General features: G+C 36.8%; 4 protein-coding genes across 4 annotated transcripts; 3 read left to right on the plus strand and 1 right to left on the minus strand.

The window, feature by feature from the left end:
- The first annotated feature begins 308 nt into the window (after window positions 1-308).
- LOC122050994 (B-box zinc finger protein 22-like) lies at window positions 309-6,064 on the plus strand. Its single transcript, XM_042611887.1, has 3 exons — window positions 309-616; window positions 764-1,046; window positions 5,520-6,064. The coding sequence occupies exons 2-3, from the start codon at window positions 834-836 to the stop codon at window positions 5,883-5,885; spliced, it is 579 nt and encodes a 192-aa protein (XP_042467821.1). The 5' UTR covers window positions 309-616; window positions 764-833; the 3' UTR covers window positions 5,886-6,064.
- Window positions 6,065-6,171: 107 nt separating this feature from the next.
- LOC122050993 (E3 ubiquitin-protein ligase CHIP-like) lies at window positions 6,172-10,276 on the plus strand. The gene is made up of 8 exons (XM_042611886.1): window positions 6,172-6,390; window positions 6,746-6,813; window positions 6,893-6,956; window positions 7,616-7,687; window positions 9,296-9,429; window positions 9,533-9,677; window positions 9,762-9,872; window positions 9,945-10,276. Exons 1-8 carry the CDS (start codon window positions 6,283-6,285, stop codon window positions 10,071-10,073), a joined length of 831 nt encoding a protein of 276 aa, XP_042467820.1. The 5' UTR covers window positions 6,172-6,282; the 3' UTR covers window positions 10,074-10,276.
- A 301-nt stretch (window positions 10,277-10,577) lies between these two features.
- LOC122050992 (MLO-like protein 1) lies at window positions 10,578-15,327 on the plus strand. The gene is made up of 14 exons (XM_042611884.1): window positions 10,578-11,413; window positions 11,477-11,534; window positions 11,622-11,842; window positions 12,376-12,492; window positions 12,573-12,624; window positions 12,764-12,855; window positions 12,936-13,010; window positions 13,096-13,184; window positions 13,257-13,306; window positions 13,463-13,503; window positions 13,619-13,810; window positions 13,919-13,986; window positions 14,648-14,708; window positions 14,791-15,327. The coding sequence occupies exons 1-14, from the start codon at window positions 11,276-11,278 to the stop codon at window positions 15,004-15,006; spliced, it is 1,470 nt and encodes a 489-aa protein (XP_042467818.1). The 5' UTR covers window positions 10,578-11,275; the 3' UTR covers window positions 15,007-15,327.
- A 145-nt stretch (window positions 15,328-15,472) lies between these two features.
- On the minus strand, window positions 15,473-20,017 carry LOC122050991 (protein FAR1-RELATED SEQUENCE 6-like). Its single transcript, XM_042611883.1, has 7 exons — window positions 19,693-20,017; window positions 17,340-19,445; window positions 17,138-17,233; window positions 16,942-17,040; window positions 16,596-16,664; window positions 16,352-16,514; window positions 15,473-15,910 (listed from the first exon to the last, which is right to left on the minus strand). The coding sequence occupies exons 1-6, from the start codon at window positions 19,762-19,764 to the stop codon at window positions 16,386-16,388; spliced, it is 2,571 nt and encodes an 856-aa protein (XP_042467817.1). The 5' UTR covers window positions 19,765-20,017; the 3' UTR covers window positions 15,473-15,910; window positions 16,352-16,385.
- Window positions 20,018-21,012: the final 995 nt, after the last annotated feature.

Here is a 21,012-nt window from a genome sequence, read left to right on the forward strand (position 1 = left end):
CACCGGACCTCGGACAAAATATTCACACTTACAGAAAAGCGTGTATATATATATATATATATATATATTTATATATATTAAAAGAATATTCCTTTTGAAAATATTTAAAATGTGTCTATTTTTTATTTATTTTGAGAGTATCTTTATTTCTTATAGTCATAATTATTATTTTATGGAAAAAAATATTTTTAATAAGTACCTTTTAATATATAAAGAGGGTTTTTAAATTTTTAAATTTGATTTTAATTAACATTTGTTATTAAATAATATAATAATAAAGCATCCTGTTCCAAACGCCCACGCTGTCATGTCACAGCACAGGAATCTCTTTCGCATTGTTCTGTCTTTCAACATCCTTCCCTTTCTTCTTCTCCCCACCTAACCTCGCTATTTAAAAGTAAAACTCCCCATTTTCCTGTTCTATTCGAATCCCTAAACCGACCTCCCCAAGGCCATTGCGTTCCGCTGCTCATTGCAGGGATTCGCGTTCTCTAGCTAGAAAATAGTCGTGATCTCGAGTTGGAGAAGCCTGCTTGCGAGGTAATCGGAAATCGAAAGTCGGAAATCTATAGAGAGAAGAGCACAGAAGAGCAAGGTGTAGCAACTTTGATGCATCGTACGTTTTCCTCTTTGCTCGAACCAATGTTTTCATAATTATAAAAAAGGATACTTGCAAGAAAAATCATGTTTTGATCTCCTGGTTTTGGAAAATTAAGTTCCCTTTTATTGGTTATTCTGGTGGATCTGCTCACTTTTTGGTCAGGTTAAGTGAGTTGCGACCCCAGGGAGGCGATGCTTGATTGGTTGCACTGGAGGGAGGAGAGTGGTCTTCCATGAAGGTACTGTGCGATGTTTGCGAGAGGGCAGCGGCGGCAGTGGTCTGTTGTGCCGACGAGGCGGCTCTCTGCTGGGGCTGCGACGAGAAGATCCACGCCGCCAATAAGCTTGCCGGGAAGCACCAGCGAGTGCCCCTGCTCCTTGCCAGCTCCAACTCTGCTGCCGCTACTAATTCATCTTTGCAAATCCCTACTTGTGATATTTGCCAGGTTTGTCACCTCTCTTAGATCTTTTTCCATTGGAATATATTTATCTGCTATAGGGGTATAGTTGGCATTGGATATTTTCATTGGCCATAGAATATCCTGTGGAATTATATATTAATTTAATAACAGTTAAAGTTGATTGGCTAACCACTAACCTAAATGCTCAACCAGTTGTTAAGAAAGAGACTAATGTTTATATATTAGGTCATCCCACTTGCTCATGTGGGACTAATGGCCATGTAGTATCTTAACTTTAAAATGCCCCCATGCTCATGATAACTCAGAGGTAAGTGCCTTTTTTTGAGACATGCAGACTTTGAACCCTAAACTTTATTCTGATACCATGTTAAAGTTGACAAAAAAAAACACTCAAGATGTTAAGAAAGAGACTTGTCCATGTGAGACTCCTGGAATATTCTAGCTTCAACAATGACATAGAAATGATTATGTAACCAATGGAATCATAGGTGAATTGAGAAGGAATCAGGAGTGAATTGGGAAGAAATTGATATAATCTTGCATAAGACCTAGGTATTGGTTGATCTGATATGATCAATGTCCACCAGAAAGTAAACAAAAAAAGGTTAGAATAAGTAAAATACATTTGTTTCTTGTATCAGATAAGAAGAAAAGTTTGAAGAAGGGCAAAATTATACTTTATTGATATCTAAAAATTATATATTGATATAGGAAGTTTAAGAAAATGAATAAAATATTAAGTTCATTTTTTTATATATAAATACTGACATAAATGCACTGTTAAACTTTCCTTTAGATAGGTTCCCTCACTGTCATGCTGGTAGTAAAAATGACATCAATTATACTTGGGGTTGTAAGACTGAATGTCACACTTACACTTACGAGGTTTTTATCTTCTCTTTAGTACTAAAGTTTCGCTCCTCTTTATTATTTTATTTGTATGTTTCATTCAATTTGTTAACATGCTTTAGTATGTCATCCAACCATCTATTTCACTTGCTTGTTCGTGTTCGCCCCACTTACCCAATAATCTTTTTTGTTAACTTAGTGCTTTTAGTGATTTAGCAATAAGAGAAGTAATTTTTCTTGCTTCACAACATGCTTATTGGACGGGATAAGTTTAAAAAAAAAATATTACAAGTGAAAGAAGATCAAAAATTAAATCTTTGCTTGCCCCAATACCACTCCAACTGCTGTATTTAATATGGTACTTGGCAGCAAGGTCATGAAAGTCTATTCATTTTCACTTTACCATTTTTTAAGGGGGTTTATCTTTAGAAGACAGGAAGTGGTCCTTGTTTCAAAGGAAAAAAAAAAAGAAAAAGAAAAAAAATGGAGTTCACTAATTTATTTGATGTAAGATTGTTTATATGAGAATGTGAAGATGGTTATTTTAGATTATTGGAAAAAAATATTATTATGGAGCAATCAGGTATAGCTCCAATAGATTGATGATAAATAAGAAAAATAGGTATATGATGATATGGATATGTTCAAAGCTGGTCAAAATATTTTATAGCTAAGAGGTATCGAAGGTGATATAGTCATAGAGTGGAAATAAAACTCTAGTCAATATGATTTAATTGGCTTGCATATTATTGTTGATATAGTCATCCATCGTGCTTAATGGAGGAATATGAGTTATGTAGCTGACCTTGATAGTTTGAACAAATACTTCGTGATGGTGATGATGATGTCAACTATATATATTATGTAGAATCACAGTGCAGTCATCATGCCTGATAGCCATTTTATTTTTTCTCTTACAAATTTTGCACCTTCGTATCATGTTCTTAATTACATTAAGCAACTTCTCTTTGAGGATATTAAACTTCAATCTCTCTCAGTCAGATTTTGGAAAATTTTCCTGATTTTCTTTTGCCTTTTCAGTCCATTATGTATGCATTTTTCTGTATCAACGCATTAAGAAATTGGATCTCCAGCTTGAGTGCTGCACCTTTTTCTATGTTTTCTTGCATACAAACTCAATTTTTAAGTTGAAAAGAAGACAAGGAATTCTTCTGTGATGATGTGAAGCCTGTGGTCTATGGAAAATCTATTTCTATGCAGGAAAGTAATTTATGATACAATAAATGTGTAGCTGATTAGGCTGGTTGTGCTAATGTGCTTCGGTGGTTTTCTTCCTAAAAATCAAAGCAAATTCAAAAACCGTCACATCATGTCAAATGTTGATGGGATAATCAGATACTAAATTCATAAAGGAGAAATAATGTCTATGCATGTTGTCTATGCTAGGCGCTTGGCCTTCATAAATAGTGTCCGCATATAAAGCTGACAGACATAAGACAGTGACTGTTTGGATAATTGAAACCATTCATCCATTAAAGTGGTCCACTTGCCACAACCATGGATTCAAACACCTAATCCAAGGAGATGGTATTAAGAAGTGTGATATGAGATTAGTCGTGAACAAAGTCAAGTCGTGATAAAATGCTTACTTAGTGGTTTTCTAGATGCCTTTGAGGTTTTGTAAAGAAGTTTTTTGAGTTTCCAAGATATATATGCTTTTCTGATGGTAGAAAGCATATATTTAAGTTTTTTAAATTATCTATGAGATAAGGGCTACTAGTATAGTCGTGTATAAAGGCCATAGCTCTTAAGCAAGTTGCATGGTATGAAATTCTATTAGGCATAAACTAGGAGACTCCTACACTAAGAATTTGTTAGGTATGAAGTTCCATTAGGCATAGACTTGAAGACTCCTACTCTAAGAATTCATTTATTTTTTGAAAATGTTTTCCTTGAGAAATACAATAATTCTTTAAAGTTCAGTATATAGTTACATGTTTACATTTTTAGGAGAAAAATAGAATATTTAATGTTAGACAAGGTTGCAATTTGGAGGCTTCTTACTTGAAAGCTTAATTGTTAGATTTGTTCGGCCTTTCAAGTGTCATTTCCTAAATTAATAATCTTCCACTTCTATCTAAATTAGTTGCTCTGTGTTTCATTTGCTTGGTTTCTTGCAAAATAGCTTCATACTCTAAAGCCATGTTTGATAGGGTAATTGGATGAGAATGGATAATCTCCTCTATATATAACTTTATTCCAATATTTAGATAGATAAATTTAAGGTGAAATAGTCATATATCAGCATAAATGGCTCCAGTTCCCTAGTTTAAAATTAAAATATAGCTAAATAAGATGGATAATTGACTGGACCAACAAGTTGAGTTGACCGAGTTAGTTGGGTCAATTGAGCAAGATCTAGTGGATGGGGTAGAGTAGGTAGAGTAAACTGCTGGATACACCTAATAGATTAAGAAAATTGAACAAATTCAAAAAAATCCAACGAGGAGAACAAATTGATCGGGCTAGATGGATTGAGTAGAGTTGATGAATCAAGTGAGGCAGATAAGCATGACAAAGAAGATCAAATAGGTTAGGTTGACAAAGTAGATCGAATAGGCAGACCAGATGAACCAATTTAGTTAAGAGGATAAAATTGACTAGATAGATTGAGCAATTGGACTCGTTGTCTAAGTTAGGTGGATTGGATGAACCAATGGGCTCAGCTGTTGGGATTCAATTGAAGTTTTATATTAAAAAAATTTGGTAAAGATGATCATACGTTTAAAATGATATAGGATATCTTTATTGGTATGAAGTCTTTTGAATAAAGGTCAAGAGTAAAGTTATGAGGGCTTAGACCTAAAATGGTCAATATCATGTTATTATAGAAATACGTGAATATTCGTTAAGCACAACAAATGGTATCAGAGTCATGGTCCAAACCAGATATCATATGAGGTGGCCTTGAACAAAGTTAAGGGTGGACTTGGGGTAGGTCAGGTTGATTGGATGTTTGCGGAAAGACCCCGAAGCAGATCAAGGTGACTGAATACTTGTGGGGAAATCTGGAGTAAGTCAGGATGACCAGATGCACACGGGGAGATCCAAAACATGTCAGAGTGACCGAATGTTCACGGGGAAACCCGAACTATGAGAGTAATTATGGTCGAATGCTCACAGGGAGGCTCGAACCATGAAAATAATTGTGGTCCTTCGTTTGAGGGAGCATTATTAGGATTCAATCAAAATCCTATATTGGAAAGGTTTGGTAAAGGTCATGAGTTTAAAAGGATATAAGATATCTCCATTAACATAAAACTTAAGGTAAAATTTAAAAATAAAACTATGAGGATCTCGATCTAAAATGGATAATATCATACTATTATAGAAATATATAAAAATCTTTTGGACACAACATCAGCAAATAGCACAGATCATGAATCACTTCATTTAGCTATTTCATTGCATTGGCCGACCAAATATTTTAATGGAATGAGCATCACAGAAATGAATCGCTTCATTTAGCTATTTCATTACATTGGCCGACCAATATTTTAATGGAATAATTAAGTCATTCACTTATAATTCGTTTCCTTTTCATTCTATTCTCTACTATCAAACACAGACAAATGCTGTTGTAATATGTCATCATGCTGTAATAAGAATTTATTACTGTCAATACAGGAGAAACCTGGGTATTTCTTCTGCTTGGAGGACCGAGCATTGCTGTGTCGACAGTGCGACGTGGCCATCCACACAGCCAGCCCCCACGCTTCTTCGCATCAGCGTTTCCTGATCACTGGTGTGCGAGTTGCACTCGAACACCATCGCACCCATGGTTTCGACATTAACAACAGTGGCAGCGACGGCAACAGCACAAACAGTAACAACAGCAGCAGCAGCATCCCTCTTGCATCCCTCGTGCCCACTGATTCCATTGCAGACAAGAAACTTCAAGAGGATTTTAAGACGCAGTGGCCTTGGAATGAGTTTCTCGACAGTTTCGAATTCGATCCTTACGGGTTATCGGGGCCAGGTTCATCCAGCTAAAACCCGATCCAGGGAAGTTGAACGAAATGATTGGAAGTTGTTTAACCGTCCGATTGATCCTTTCTTGAATCTTGACTGCTTTTAATTTTGTATTAAAAAATTATACCTTTTTATATAAAAAAACATTTATCATGTACTTAAAATTTATCTATAAATACTAACGCAATATAAATTATAAAATACAAAGGGCCGGGAAATCGGTCCGCCGTTTAAATTTCAAAATTTTTTTCTTTTCTTTTTTTGAAAACAATATTAAAAATAAATTAAGTTCCATTTTTCTAATAAATGCTCCGGATTCCTTTTATCTCTCCCCTGACCCTTGCTCCCTTCGTCGTCTCGCTGCCCTACGCCGATCGTGTTTCTCCGCTTCCTAATCTGGTGAGCGGAGGAGAAGACGATGGCGATGGCGCTGGCGGCCTCGGATCAAGCCGAGCTTCTCAATGAGTCAGGCAAGGCCTTCGTCGGGAAAAAGCGTTTCCTTGCTGCCATTGAAGCTTACACCGAGGTAAAATTGGCCTTTTCTTATTTACATTTTCCCTTCGTTTCGATTCGCCGCGATCCGCTCTTCAGCTTTCTGTTGTTACTGGTTCTGCGGGGGATTACTTGTCCGTTGTTGTTGGATGTAATCTGTTCTGTCTGATGGCCCGATTTTTTATTTTTTTTTTTTTTTTTGAGGTTTGAATTTCCATCGTTTCGTTATTTTTTAGGCATGGTAGATCCTGTGTCAAAATTATCATACAGAGCTCTGGTTTTTTATGAAATTTCCACTTGTTTGTTACAATTTTTTCTTCATTGGCTTTCTATTGTATGCTCCTTAATTCTTCTCGGCATAATTTGTATTTTGGCATTCGAGTTTTCAGGCTATAACTCTTTGCCCAAGCGTTGCAAAATACTATGCAAACCGAGCTATCTGCTATAGGAAATTGAGGTCTGTATAATTTCCTTTTTTTTCACTGTCAATTATTCTTCAGCTTGCTGTTATCAGTTATGCTTGTTGGGTTTGATAGACAGTGGACTAAGGTTGAGTCTGATTCAAGGAGAGCAATTGAACTTGACAGTAGATACTCCAAGGTGATCCTGTATCCTTGCTTTTATGGCCGTTCTTTTGATTGCTTTAAGGTTTCAGCGAATGCTGCGTTATGTATGTTTGTAGTCAAATTTATCTTGCGTTTTTATGATAGTTGTGATGATTTCTTCTTCCATCTGTGCTTGAAAAAACGCAAAATGTTCTTTATCATCTTCTGCATTTCATTGCAGAAAGCTGTTGGTAATTGTCCCTCAAAAATACTGAAAGCCTAATGTAAATGACTATTTGATTGCCATAATGCATATTCATTGGTCCAATCTTTGTAAATCTGAGATATTCAAGTAGATTTGACTCACATCATACGAAAACTGTTTTCTAAATATATAGTTTATGCTCCATCACTAAAGTGAGCCACAATAATTTTCCTGTTCAGTCTTATAGGGTAGTTATAGGACAAAACAAGTTAATCCTAGGAAAGCTATAAGTTGTATCTATGATGTGAGTGCAGATGCACAAGATATTTAATGGCTAAATATCTAAATTCATGGTTACCTTTTTTTTTAAAAAAAAATATTTTTATTTGAATAGTAAAGTTTTTATCTTAACCCTTGTCTGATATCTATATTTCTTACTTGGCATTTTGGACTTGTCTAAAAGGCATTCTTTATATCTTAGTTTGTTCTAAACCAGATTTGACATGCAGGCTCACTATATCTTAGGAATTGCATTAGTGGAGTTGCAGGATTTTGCTGGAGGCATTAAAGAACTGGAGAAGGTTAGCATTGTATCATCTAACTATAACTGTGAATAGTTTCTAGACTAGTCAGGATTTGATGCCAAACGTGGAACTTGATTTTTTTTTGCATAATTTGTCAAACAATCCTTGCCCCATTTCAGCTTCTGTACCTTAAAATTACATTACAATTGTCTTCAGTCACATGGTCATCATTGAAAATCCTACCCTCTGGAATTGGGAAAAGAAAAATATTCAATTTTTATTAATCTATTGAAGTTTAGATTTGAAATATCTTTTGTTAACCATGTAGTTGAATGAAATTGGCAATTGCAGTTTAACACCCCAGTAAAATATGATTTTGGAATTGGGGAGGTTCACTAGGGTGATAAACATCGACTATTTCATACAAAGTTTTCCACTTTATTTATTAAACTTGTTAAAATTTACTGTGTTAAAGGATCTGCATAACCGTACTTCATAGTTTTAACTGTTGGGTTGTGAGCATGGTCGGTTTCCCTTCGCTCATTTCTGTTACAATGGTTGTTCCAGTGGTATATCTCAGTGATTTTGGCTTAGTATTTTGACTTGTGCTCTTATTTGTCTAGTTTTGGCATTATTTTTAGTCATACAGTCACGATTATTTTATCAAAATTGTCTATAGAGTCCCCCTGATAACCAACTTGAATAAGTCAAGTGTGAAGTAAATGAAAGAAGCTTCCATCTAAATATAACGAATCGAGGAAAGAGCTTCCTTGTGAATTTTCAAAATAGCAAGAGAGTGCAGATAAGAAGCTACAAACTGGGTTCGCCATCAAGCTATTGAAAAGTGGTTCAAGGCTGTAGGTGGCGATTAAGGCATTGCTTGGCGCCTAGGCGATAAGCAGTAAAGTGGAGGCTGTCAACATTAAATTAATGTTAAATGATTGGTTCATGACCTGGTGATTCTTTATGCACATCCATACTCCACACTTCCCACAGATAATACCCAACTAACGTGATCTACCCAAGCTACCTTGAGTGCTAACTTAAGTTGTATATACTAAAAATTAACAAGTTCGATATTAGAAACGGATAATATTTGAGGAAATGCTAACACAGGAAAGTAAGATTTGTTACTAATTAAGTTCCTTGTAGTATCAAATAAAATAGTATCTTTGCAATTTACAAGCCAAGATCTGCATTCATTGACATGTGGGGATGACAAGAAAAGGAACTCGTCTGAAAATTAATAGTTTGGTACTGACCTACCATTGTGACCTCATCAATGATTGCAGTGCTTACAGTGTTCAAGTTGAGGAAGAACAAATTGATGTCATATTTTTAGTTATTTGGTTTTCAGGCTGAAAGTACAGACATGCTCAATAGAAGGAGATTATTACATATAGTCAGTGGATTAATTTGACTGAGATGCAAGACACATTATGCTTAATATCAAGGCAAAAGAGCTGAGAAATGATGTATTGTCTTCCGAGACATTGAGGAGAAATGGTGTATTCACTTAACCACTTGAGATAGATGAGTTAAAGAAGCAGAATATTAGATTGTCTAGCCTTATTTTAGATTTTTCAGTATTAAATGAAACATACAACATAACTTCTAGCCGGATATATGTTGATATCAGCGTAACTTTTTTTCTTTGCTATATAGGCCTTGAACATTGAAGGAAATCATAAACAACAAAGTGAGCAAGTGATGGAGATCCGTGAGATTCTTGCCAAAGCGAAATACAGTGAATGGGAATTATTGTTCAGCAAGCATGATTTGAAGCTGTTAAATCTCAAGTACGTAGCAGTTCTTTAAAATTGTATCAGTCTCAATTTCCTTCCAGTAAAGGACAGGTTTGATCAAGTTTTAGTATAAACCAAACATTCACTTATGTTCCAGGGAATCTTGTGAAAAAGCTTTGAGAGAATATCATTTTCTTCATGATTTTCAAGCGTCTAATGAAACAGGGAATGATCTTATTGAGCAACTCAAACTCCTTGATGAAGTGTTTCGAGAAACTACATCTATTAACATGCCAACAGAAGTAACCATTCAAATCCCTTCTCAATTCATTCTGTTTCTCTAGACCATATTGTTAAAAAAAAAAAAAAAACTCTTGGCCTTTCAGGTGCCTGACCACCTTTGCTGTAAGATTACACTACAGCTCTTCCAGGATCCTGTAATTGCGCCTAGTGGTGTAACATATGAAAAAGCTATGATAATGCAACATCTAGATAAGGTAACCTGAAAGTTACTATCAGTAGAGCTTCTGTGTATAAACTGGATGGAGGCTGAGTTCTTTGATCTGTAGGTTGGCAACTTTGATCCATTTACTAGAGAACCATTGGAACGAAAACAGTTGGTACCAAACCTAGCAATCAAGGCAGCAGTGCAAGCCTATCTGGATGAGCATCCTTGGGCATACAATACAAACCAATGATCATTTCCTAGATCTTATGGGAGAACATCGATAATCTGATATTCTTCATTGAAAAGGTTAGGCTATATCAGCTTCAGTTTGAAATCTGATGGTGTGAAGTTCTGTTTTTGGTGTAAATGTTCAGTTAGACAGACTGCAGGAATGTGGGGACTTATAGGATAACTACTGAAAATGTAGATGCTAGAATGAATCATTGATGGAAACCCTGGTTTGTGATTTTTTTTTTTCAGTTTTAGTTTTCATTGTTAAAAAAAATAGAATATAAAAGTGCTAAAAATTATTATTTAATTTTTTGGCACTATTTATCTTTAAAATTCAAACGGATCCTTCTATTATATTATATATTTTTTAGTAAAAGATAATAATGTTCATTTCAGATGATTTAATATCTCGGCTCTCTTGATTAGATATAGATAAGTAAATCATAGGATTTATGTGATAGATATCATTGTATGAATTATTTGTGTCAATCCGTGGGGGCAATCAATTATATTTTTATCAGATGGATAGAGTTAGATAGTATTATTAAGTCGTGGCAAACATTGTTAAGGAATTGTAATGCAGAAAATATTCAACTTATTCATTTTTTGCCATTATATAATGCAGAAAATGCAACAAAGTTGATGGAAACTACTAAATGATATACAGTACCCCTTGTTCCCACAAAAATAACGATCGAAGCAAAAGGTGAAGATGAGGCTCCTTTTCTCTCCTTCCTCCTCAGCCAAACATTCAATTTTCACTCTCCTTCCTTTCTCTCTTTCACCTTTTTTTTTCCTCCTCATCTTTTGATCCAAAGTTATTACTTTTCAAATCAAACTATCAAGTAAAAGCAAATCATTAATCCTAGAAATCAAAAAAATATTTTAGTTTTGGAATGAAATTTTAATCAAAGTATGATCATCAAGTACTATTATCAAAGCTAATTGATGGAGTATTTAATGTGAAAATAAAATGTTTAAAAAATTAGAAAAATGCTACATTACAGTAATCTGTCTTGTCTTGACCAAAATGACTTGAGAGTCGAGAGTCATTAAAAACGTTGAAAGGTTCTGTTCAAACACAGTTTTGACTGTTAATAAAGGCTACCTCCTCCATGGCCAAGCTTGCTTCCCCTGCGCTCTTTAACTCCACTAGCTTCTTCTTTGACAACGTCGTCCCAAGTCTTCTCGACTCTTGCTCTGCTCCAATCACCGAGAACCATGGCCGGAGGCGGTGGCGGCGGCGACGAGTCGAACACAACGCTGGAGCAAACTCCGACATGGTTCGTCGCCATCGTCTGCTCCGTTATAGTCTTCATCTCCGTCCTCTTCGAGCGCTTCCTTCATCGTCTCGGCAAGGTCTGTACTCGTTTCTCTATCCCTCCTTCAGCGAAGGTGGATTCTAAAAATTCGATCTTGCAGGGGCTCCAGAAGAACAACCGAAAGCCCCTCTTCGAGGCCCTCCAGAAAATTAAAGAAGGTCGGAGCGGATTTTGCTGGGAAAAAAGTGTTTTTTTTTCCTTCTTGTTTGAGATTTTAGGGCTTCATTTTGAATCTTTGGTGACAGAGTTGATGTTGCTGGGGTTTATCTCGCTCTTGCTGGTGGTGCTGCAGGGCCCTATCCAGCGCATCTGCATCCCTGAGAGCATCACGCGTAAGCTGCGCCATTGCAAAGGAAATGATGCGCCTTCCTCCGTTGCCGGCGGTTCCTCCTCCGGCGGAAATCACGGTGGCGCGCGCAGGTTACTGGCCGGGGGAGGAGAGGTTTCCGGCCACTGCCATAGCCAGGCGAGCTTCGACTCTACTTTCTTCAATTCTCTGTGTTTTTTTTTGAGAAACTTTCATTTTGCCCCCTCATACTTTACTATCTATTTTGCCCCCCTCATACTTTACTATCTTTCTAAAATGCTCACAGAGTTCTAAAATGTCATTTTTTTAATCCTTATGGTTTCAAAAACGTTTATTATTTTTGGAGATGCAATCTCACGTTACATTTTGTGTTAAATCTAGGAATTAAAAAAAGTCCATTGTGTCTCAAATTTTGGCCACAAGCTAATTTGCAAATCATTTTGGATTCATTCTATGGAAAGTTATGGAAATACAATAAAAGTGAATTAATAATTTGTAACTTAATGGAAAAGTTATCACTTACTTTGGTCTCAAATAATATGCTGAATAAATTTTTCTGGCTGCACCCAATTAGCAAGAGCTAGAAATCCTTGAGTTTTGAGCTACAAGTATGGATTTTGATTCCTAATTGTATGCAATTAAAAGAACAAAAGATCACTATATTTGATAATGATTTCCTTAATATCCTCCAGGGAAAAGTTCCATTGATGTCGGTTGAGGCAATTCATGAACTGCACATCTTCATCTTTGTTCTGGCTGTCACTCATGTCATGTCCAGCCTCATCACTATGGTTCTTGGAATCATGCAGGTGATGGCATGACGACGCTTGTTCTCTACTAAAATGCTTGTTCAGCATGCTAAAAAGTTTGAGATGTTTACATTTTTCAGATGCGCAAATGGAGAAGCTGGGAGGATTCAATCCACGAAGCGAAGGGGAACGGTAAGAATCAAGTTTGGAAATCTTGATATGCTTTGCTTTCTCAAATGATGTTTGTACTTACATTTTAACAAGAAGCATGAGATGAATTGACCGAGATGAATTTGCTGAATAATTAACCAACAAAATTGAGTATGTGCAGTTCCTCCAAAGATCAGAGATGTACAGAAATGCAAATTCACCGTAAAGTGTTTCGAGGGATTCAGCAAGGATTCATCGATATTAAGTTGGGTGGTAGGCAAAATATTTTCCTCCTTGCAACTAATGAAACTTTCTACCTATCAATAGCAAACCTATGATTCTGTTTTTTTCAGCATTCTTTTTTTAAGCAATTCTATGGATCCGTCACCAAATCGGATTACAATACTATGAGACACGGATTCATCATGGTACGCACAATTTCTCAGCAATTCTAAAGACAAAATCACTAGTAGCTCTTATAGTTCCATTTGATTCCTCATTTTCTCATTCCAGACTCACTGTAGAGGAAACCCGGGGTTCGACTTTTACAAATATATGATAAGAGTCCTTGAAGCTGATTACAAACAAGTTGTTGGCATAAGGTTCAAATTTAGTGTAGTTTCATAAATATTTTCTTTGTTCTTTATTTTGATGTGGTTCCTTGTGCTCTGCAGTGGGTACTTGTGGATTTTCGCTGTGATATTCTTGCTGGTGGGTGTCGAAGGTGTGTTCATCAAGTATTTTCAAATGCACATTGCTCTATCTTCAAACACAAAATTATATTCTAATAATCAGTCTATACATTTATATCCTGAACTCACAAATCTATAGAATTTTTTCTGTTTGTTATGGTTCTTTACATTTCTTATTCTGCTTGCAGCTTGGCATGTATATTTTTGGATATCATTCGTGCCCCTTATTGTAAGTCTATAACACGAACATACTTTTCGTTCGATAGTTTGATTGATTCCTACATCATTCATTGAACAGATTTAAGAATTAATTGGTTCTTATCATCATCCTGATGACTTTACAGCTTTTGCTTGCTGTTGGCACCAAATTGGAGCATGTGATCGCCGAACTGGTTAGTCAGGTTGCTGAAGGCCACTTGAAAGCAACTCTTTCAGATAAATTATTCTGGTTTAACAATCCAAGAGTTGTGTTGTTCTTGATCCACTTCATGCTGTTCCAAGTTGCATTTGAGATTGCAATTTTCTTCTGGAAACTGGTAAATAGCATAATTTTATTAGCGTTTGAGTCGAGAAGAGGGTTTTATGATCTCAATATAAAAAAAGAAGGATTTTCTATAGTAAAAGCAATGGTTTTGGTGATGCAGACAACATATGGCATGGAGTCCTGCATCATGGAGCAAGTAGGCTACATTGTTCCCAGGCTTATCATCTGGTTGGTGCATGCCAAATTCTTCTAAATTTTCCATTATTATCTCTCTTTTTCTATAAGAATGTGTCCTTGAAGTCCTTGAAGTCCGTGAAAATAATCTCTTGCAAAATACAAGATAAAGCTGCGTACAATTGATCTAATATGGTCCGACCCTTCCTCAAGACCTTGCACTGGTAGGAGTTTCGTGTATCGGACTGTCTTTTATAGTTTTAATGATCTCCAAGTTAAGATGCAGATAAATAGAGTGTAGCCCACGGGTCGTATGATTGCCATTTTGATCTCGTAAACTTATATAATTGTTGCCAATATTGGAGGCATTTCGACAGTACTTATGAAAGTGAAAGTGCAAGACCTAAAATAACAATAATAATGATGGTGAAATTAGTAGGGGTGTTTGGATAAAAGAGTAAACTCAGAAGCATTTTGTTGTCAAAATGTTTCCAAGTATCAAAATGGCCCTCAATTTTCAGTTTTGCCCTCAAAGTTTTCTGAACTATGGCAAAACTGAATCAGGAAACTAAAACTTTGGGCATTTTGTAAACAAAAGCCGAAATCTAGGCGGATTTTAATGTTAAAACTCTGGATGGCACTTTGTAAACTAAAAAAGGCTGTTAGATAAGAGCTAATAATTGTCTATGTTAACTCATTTCTTGTTGCTCTCCAGTGTGCTTGTCCAAATCCTTAGCAGTTATAGCACCCTTCCACTCTATGCCATTGTTACTCAGGTGAAACAAACTTGAAACTGTATTTCCTTCCTCTTTAAATGATGAATCGAGTTACTGTCTTTTAACTTGTTGAAAAATCCAGATGGGGAGCTCATTCAACATGGCCATATTTAATGAGAATGTGCGAGCTGGTGTTCTCGATTGGGCCAGATGTGCAAGGAACAAGAAAGATAGGAAAATGAGTGGCGACGGCGGTGAATCGAACATGAAGGAATCGACAGATGGAAACAATAAGTTTGATGATGGCCACCAGTTGGAGAGAGTTGTTGTGAAGGAAGATGCTGCATTGGAAGGTTGAGATATTATCTCAACTACATCACTACCCAATATTATGAAGCAAATGAAGACTGCAAAACTTGATGGAGCAATCTCAAGATCATCTATTGTTCTCTATCAGGTAGACTGCAATAATAAATCACTTCCTTGATATGTGTCAATAGATAGCATCTGTTAGCCAGGTTTAATTGTCTTGTGTTAAGTCTTGCTCATGCACATTGTTTGTTATATATAAGTTGATATTTTTGGCTGATGACTTGTTAGATTAAGGAAGTGAGATACATGAATGTTTTTGTCCATATATCCAAGCTTTCTTTAGATTTTTATTATCTTGATTGATTAATCTCAATATACTTCCGAAGAATTTGACATTTTTTACTATGATTGAAATATATTATTAGAAGCAATTCAAACATCTAGTTTGTGTAATTCTCAAAGAAAATACAAGTTATGCAAGAATAAACAGTTAAAATAATGAACATGCTTGATAATTCGAACCAGAGGTTTTTGATTACGAAACTTGTTATTTACAAATAATAATGTTATCATTACAAGAAATCAAGCTACAGAGCCAGAAAACACTAACGTCTTCAAAATACATCATTGAGGGTGCCCAAGTAGCCAAATAAGATTTGTATAACTGCAGGCTAGGCCACTTATATACTCCCATTACCAAGGTTAAATTACAGAGAGTTGGCTGAAGCATGCAATTGATAAGTTGGAAGGGGCAAATTTAGCAAACAAGATTCGCATATGGCCAAATGTTGAACGGCTTAATCAATTGCAAAGAAGCATCAGAGAGGAAATGGTATTGCAGATTGTAGAATGGGAAACGCTCTGCTATGACATCCTGGAATGCATTGTTCTGCACAGCAATCTCAACCGATATCTTTGTGTGCTCTGCTCTGACCTGCTTCTTTACCATCCTACCACAAGTAGAAAAATTATTCAAGCTGCTGTAATGTCACTACGAAAAAGTGTGCAGTGCCAGTGTTATGTTTGACATTGAATATGAGAACCAAGCAAATCACAACCATATGTTTGACATTGAATATCTGGAATTCCATCTATGAGATAAATGATACGCAAGTTATATGATACACATGTTCTACAGAATTGATTTTAAAATATAACAGTTTACATCACATAACTTGATTTTTCCAGAGTTACCTACTGTTGTGTAATAACCTTTTCTTTTTTGAAAAGTGTTAATAATCGTGCAAGAACTGCTGAATTTCCAGCCCTAATTAAAGTTACATGAGCAACAAACTTTGGCATGAGTGATCACACATTAAGATGCAAATACTTAGCTAAAGAATAGTCATCTAAATCCATGACAATGTGATCTGGCATGATGTGTAGCATACCTTGGGTTAGATGTGCAGTTTGGTGTTGTTCCCATTAACCAGTTGATGCGACAGGAGGTTCTTTTGGATCTTGAGTAGATTCAACAGGCTTTTGATCACGGAATATCTTCCGTCTCCTTTTGGGGGGACCTGGTGCCAGAGGATCCTTTGGGTTCTGAGTAGCCTACATATTATCAGATTATGTCAGGAGAAACACAATTTGAAATACTCCCATGAAAGTAACAATAGATCAACAAAACTATACTTGGAGCACTGGCTGATATATCCATGGCATCAAAGGTCCATTTCCAAATGTCTGTGGGTCAAATCCACCCTGTAACACAATTAATTATTTAAAGCTCAATAAAAAGTCATGATGAATATTTGAAAAATTAATATAAATTTAAAAAGTCTTAGTAAACATTCATTTTAGGATACTGAAACAGATTCAGACATTGGTTGCTATTATAGATATGATGTAGTGACCTAAAACTGATGAGCATACTCTTGCACTGACAGAACGGCCATGGAGAAAATTCACTTATCATGCAATAATTTTTAACAAGGGAAACATTAGGAGGAGAATGGAAGAACTGAAGATTAAGACATACTGGGAACATATACACAATGCCTGGTCGTACTGTTGCTTGGTTTCCATTCAGTGGCATGCCAAATTGATTCCGAGGCAAGACAGCTGGGTTTCCACCTTCCTGTTGTAAACATAATTTCCAAGAAAAGGTAAGTGACGCCATATAAATCTACCAGAATATTAATGTACAGAAGGAAAAAAAACAGAATAATGAGGACCGTGGATTTTATATTTGGTTGGGGCCTGATTTGGGTGGCAAGATATGGAGTTGGAAGAACTTGAAACTCAGTAGCCTTTGTGATTCCTAGAGAAGGCTGCCCATGAAGGGTTCAAAAACATTTAGTGCTGTATCAATCATAAAAGAAATTATAAACACAATTAACAATCAACTAATGGATCAAATTAAGCGCAAACCCTTACATGACCCTCATTTAATTGCACAAAACCACCAAGCTGCTGTACTGCATTTCCATTTCCAGATGCCACGCTAGTTCCAACATTTAGCTTGCGATTTTGGATCAATCTATTTGCTTTAGGAATTCGAGGCTTAATCTTAGGCTGTGTATCATCATATGTGTTGTCACTTAGAAGAAACTTCTCCATCTCTTTTATCAATCTAAGAGCTAGTTGGTATTTATCTGACAACACTCCTACTTCAACAAGCTGAAGACATCGCATTGATAAGTAATCATATCGATCAATTCTGTTATTAGCAATGACATCATCCGAAGACCGAGCAAGAGCATGCAATTGCTTAAAGTCTTTTTTCCACCGGTTAATGACATACCGCAATGGAATTTCATGCACTTGTTGCAACTTGAGTACAGACAAAGCATGCCGGCATAGGATCCCTCTAAACTGAAATGAACCACATATGCACTGAATCTCCTTCTCTTCTGTGTTGTATAAAACCCCATGGTTCTTGTTCATTGTTCTCTTGCCATCATCAAGAAAAATACATTCCCTGACATCAAAAGTAGATATGGGTCCATCTACCTTGAGCAGAGATGCATGACAGTACATTATGGCCTCAATCTCATCCTGAAACTTCTTAAACATATTAAGTGTGAAGACTCTAGAAAGTTGTTCTTCCATGTAAAACTTAGACACAGAAGGTCGCCTCTTGTGAAATGTCTCAAAATCTGCTTGGGCTTCCTTTTCATATTTATCCAGCAACGCCATCTCGTATTTACCAAGAAATTGCTTCAAGGAAGTCTTTGTTTCAACATGCCCATCAAAAAATGCAACTATAGTCTCATTTCGCTGGGTGGTAGACATGCCAGCCCAGAATGTATCTTTCAAATATACAGGGACCCAAGAAAGCCGGAATTCATACAATGATCTGATCCATTCATTGCCTTGAAGTCCATATATGTCAACCATCCTTGTCCAATCTTCTTCAAACTCATCAACTGTTAAGGAATCATAAACAGCCTTTTGCAATGCCTTATTAATGGATCTATAATCTGCTGAGCCACCTAATTTTTCAGGTACCCTTTTCAGTATCTGTGACAGGCACAAGCGATGGCGAACATTGGGGAGAACTTGAGCAACAGCACTCTGAATGGCCTTAAAATGATCAGTAATAAGGGCCTTGGGGAACTCCCCATACATACATGCTATCCATGCCTTGAACAACCATACATATGTCTCCATGGTCTCATCTGATAGCAAGCTGCAACCCAGTAAAACCAACTGGCCATGATGGTTCACCCCAACAAATGTAGCAAGAGGTAGATCATATTTGTTCGTCACATATGTGGTATCAAGCATGACAACGTCATTGTAATATTGATATGCAGCTCTTGACCGTGCATCTGCCCAGAAGACATTTCTCACATGTCCCTCCTCATCCAAATCCACGACATTGAAGAAATTAATATTCTTCGCTTGCATTCGAGTGAAAAAAAGACGAAGGGCTTCAGCATCCCCTTCCCCAAGCTTCAATCTACCTCTTTCAACAAAACTCCTATGCTGGCTCTCACTAAAGAGTAATTCTTCAAGCGCACTTAATCTATCAAGCGGCATAGTTGGCGGCAATCTTGGTTCATCTATCTCTCCTTTGTTTCGATCAGCTCGCTTCTTGGCAGCACCTGACAGCTGCCTATAACAAGTCAAGAACCTTGCCATGGAGGGGCTAACTGGGTGGTTGTGGTCAATGTTAGCCACAACCAAATGAAGCATCCCATCACCCCAGAGCTTAACTTTAATCCTTGCAGGGCAATTCGTTTTTGCTGAGTTGCGCTTCCTGTACTTGGGCTCTGGTCGCTTCCGGCCACCTTTGCAGCACATCAATTCTAAGTACAAGCAGTGTCCGTCTTCCGTAAAGGCAGATCGTCTTATAGCGATGCCAAACCCCACCCGGCGAGCATATCTCTTGTAGAACTTTGATACCTCTTGATGATTCTTGAACACCATGCCCACCTCAGGTACTCTGTCGTCAAATTCATCTCCAACACTATCATCAATCAATTCATCATCGTCCATTCCTTCAATTGCGTCCATGGTAGTATCTCCCGTCACATCCTACAGAGTTAAAAAAAAAAAATCATCAAACATATAAAAGAATAAAAATTTCCTATCAGAAATCGCCAAAGAATCCACCTTTACAGCTAAAAGGAGAAGAAAAAAAGAAGGGAAGAAAGTAAAACCCTAAATCTACAACATGAAGTCGTGAAGCTAAGAAGACAAGAAACTAATCGAACGGAAGCCAATAAACTACGAGTATGCGGGATGCAAGAGATTGAAAATTGCCTTGAAGAGGTGAGCCAACCTGGGAGTTAAGAGTGAGGGCGGGTCTTCTTGGTTTCCTCTGTCGACCGCTGGGTCCTTCCATGGCCTGCATCGCTTGCTCGAGAAAAGAGAATTACCTTTGTGTTGATCCCCGGCGTTGCTCTCCGACGAAACTGTAAGGATTTCGCCGAGGGTTTCCTGACGGTGAGCAAGAGAGGAGGAGGAGGAGGAGGAGGAGGTGGTGGTGGTGGTGGTGGTGGTGGTGGTGGTGGTGGTGCCGCGATGGTGGTCGGGCTCGGATCGCGCGTGCTGCTCCTTCTTCTGTAGGGAAAAGGACCCCACCGTAAACACGCGAGAGGCCAGTGACGACGGTACAAAGTTGAGTAAGGCCATCTATTTTAAGTATGGTAATTCTCAACTGCTCTGCCCTAACGTGTCTATTTTTTATAAAAACCCTATCAAAACTTTCTTTTTCAGAAAAACCCACCGGATGCTCTTTTTAAGTAAACCACCAGAAATATTCTGCAATAACCAGTCGGGCCTGCCCTACACAGAAAATATTTTTCCCTACCTCACTCATCTTATATCTTATGAAAATTAGACATCCAACAACATATTTTACATCTATTAAAAATTAATCTTAAAATCTATTAAAACAAATACTCATGCGGATATCAACTATATCAATCCGTAGAGACATCAATCACTCACCATGAGATCGGAGGATTAAATCATGACTAATAGTCGGATATCTATCCTCTCTATACGCTATTCAACTATCCAAGACTAACAATCATCAGTAATTTATCTCTTTTATGTTGATATGGGGATGGACTAGTGGAAACGTTGTACAAATAAATCACCTTTTTTTTACTGGTAGACAAGTAGATTGGCCAAAGTTTTCTGCGCTGTTTTTTTTTTTTTTGGACATTAATCACTCACCATAAGGTCAGAGAATCAAATCCTGACTAATAGTCGGATGTCTACCCTCTCCATACACTATTCAATTGTCCAAGACTAACAATCATCTATAATTTATTTCTTTTATGTTGATATAGAAATGGACTAGTGGAAACGCTGGACAAACAAATCACCTTTTTACCGGTAGACAAGCAAATTGACCAAAGTTTTCTGCACTAATTTCTTTTTTTTAGGGTTTAATTTCTGAATCTGTAGCAGCTATCTGGATTGTGAACTTTATGAGATCACCGAGAAAGTCAAGGAGTCATCATCATTGATCTATTTAGTCTAGCCTTAAGTCACACTTTTGGCACAGCATCATATTTTAACTAAAAATATTTTTAAAAAAATGATAATCTCAATTAATTTTATTAAACTAACTCACTATCCCTAAAAATGA

Source organism: Zingiber officinale, chromosome 3A (assembly GCF_018446385.1).
Source record: "Zingiber officinale cultivar Zhangliang chromosome 3A, Zo_v1.1, whole genome shotgun sequence".
Taxonomy (NCBI): domain Eukaryota; kingdom Viridiplantae; phylum Streptophyta; class Magnoliopsida; order Zingiberales; family Zingiberaceae; genus Zingiber; species Zingiber officinale.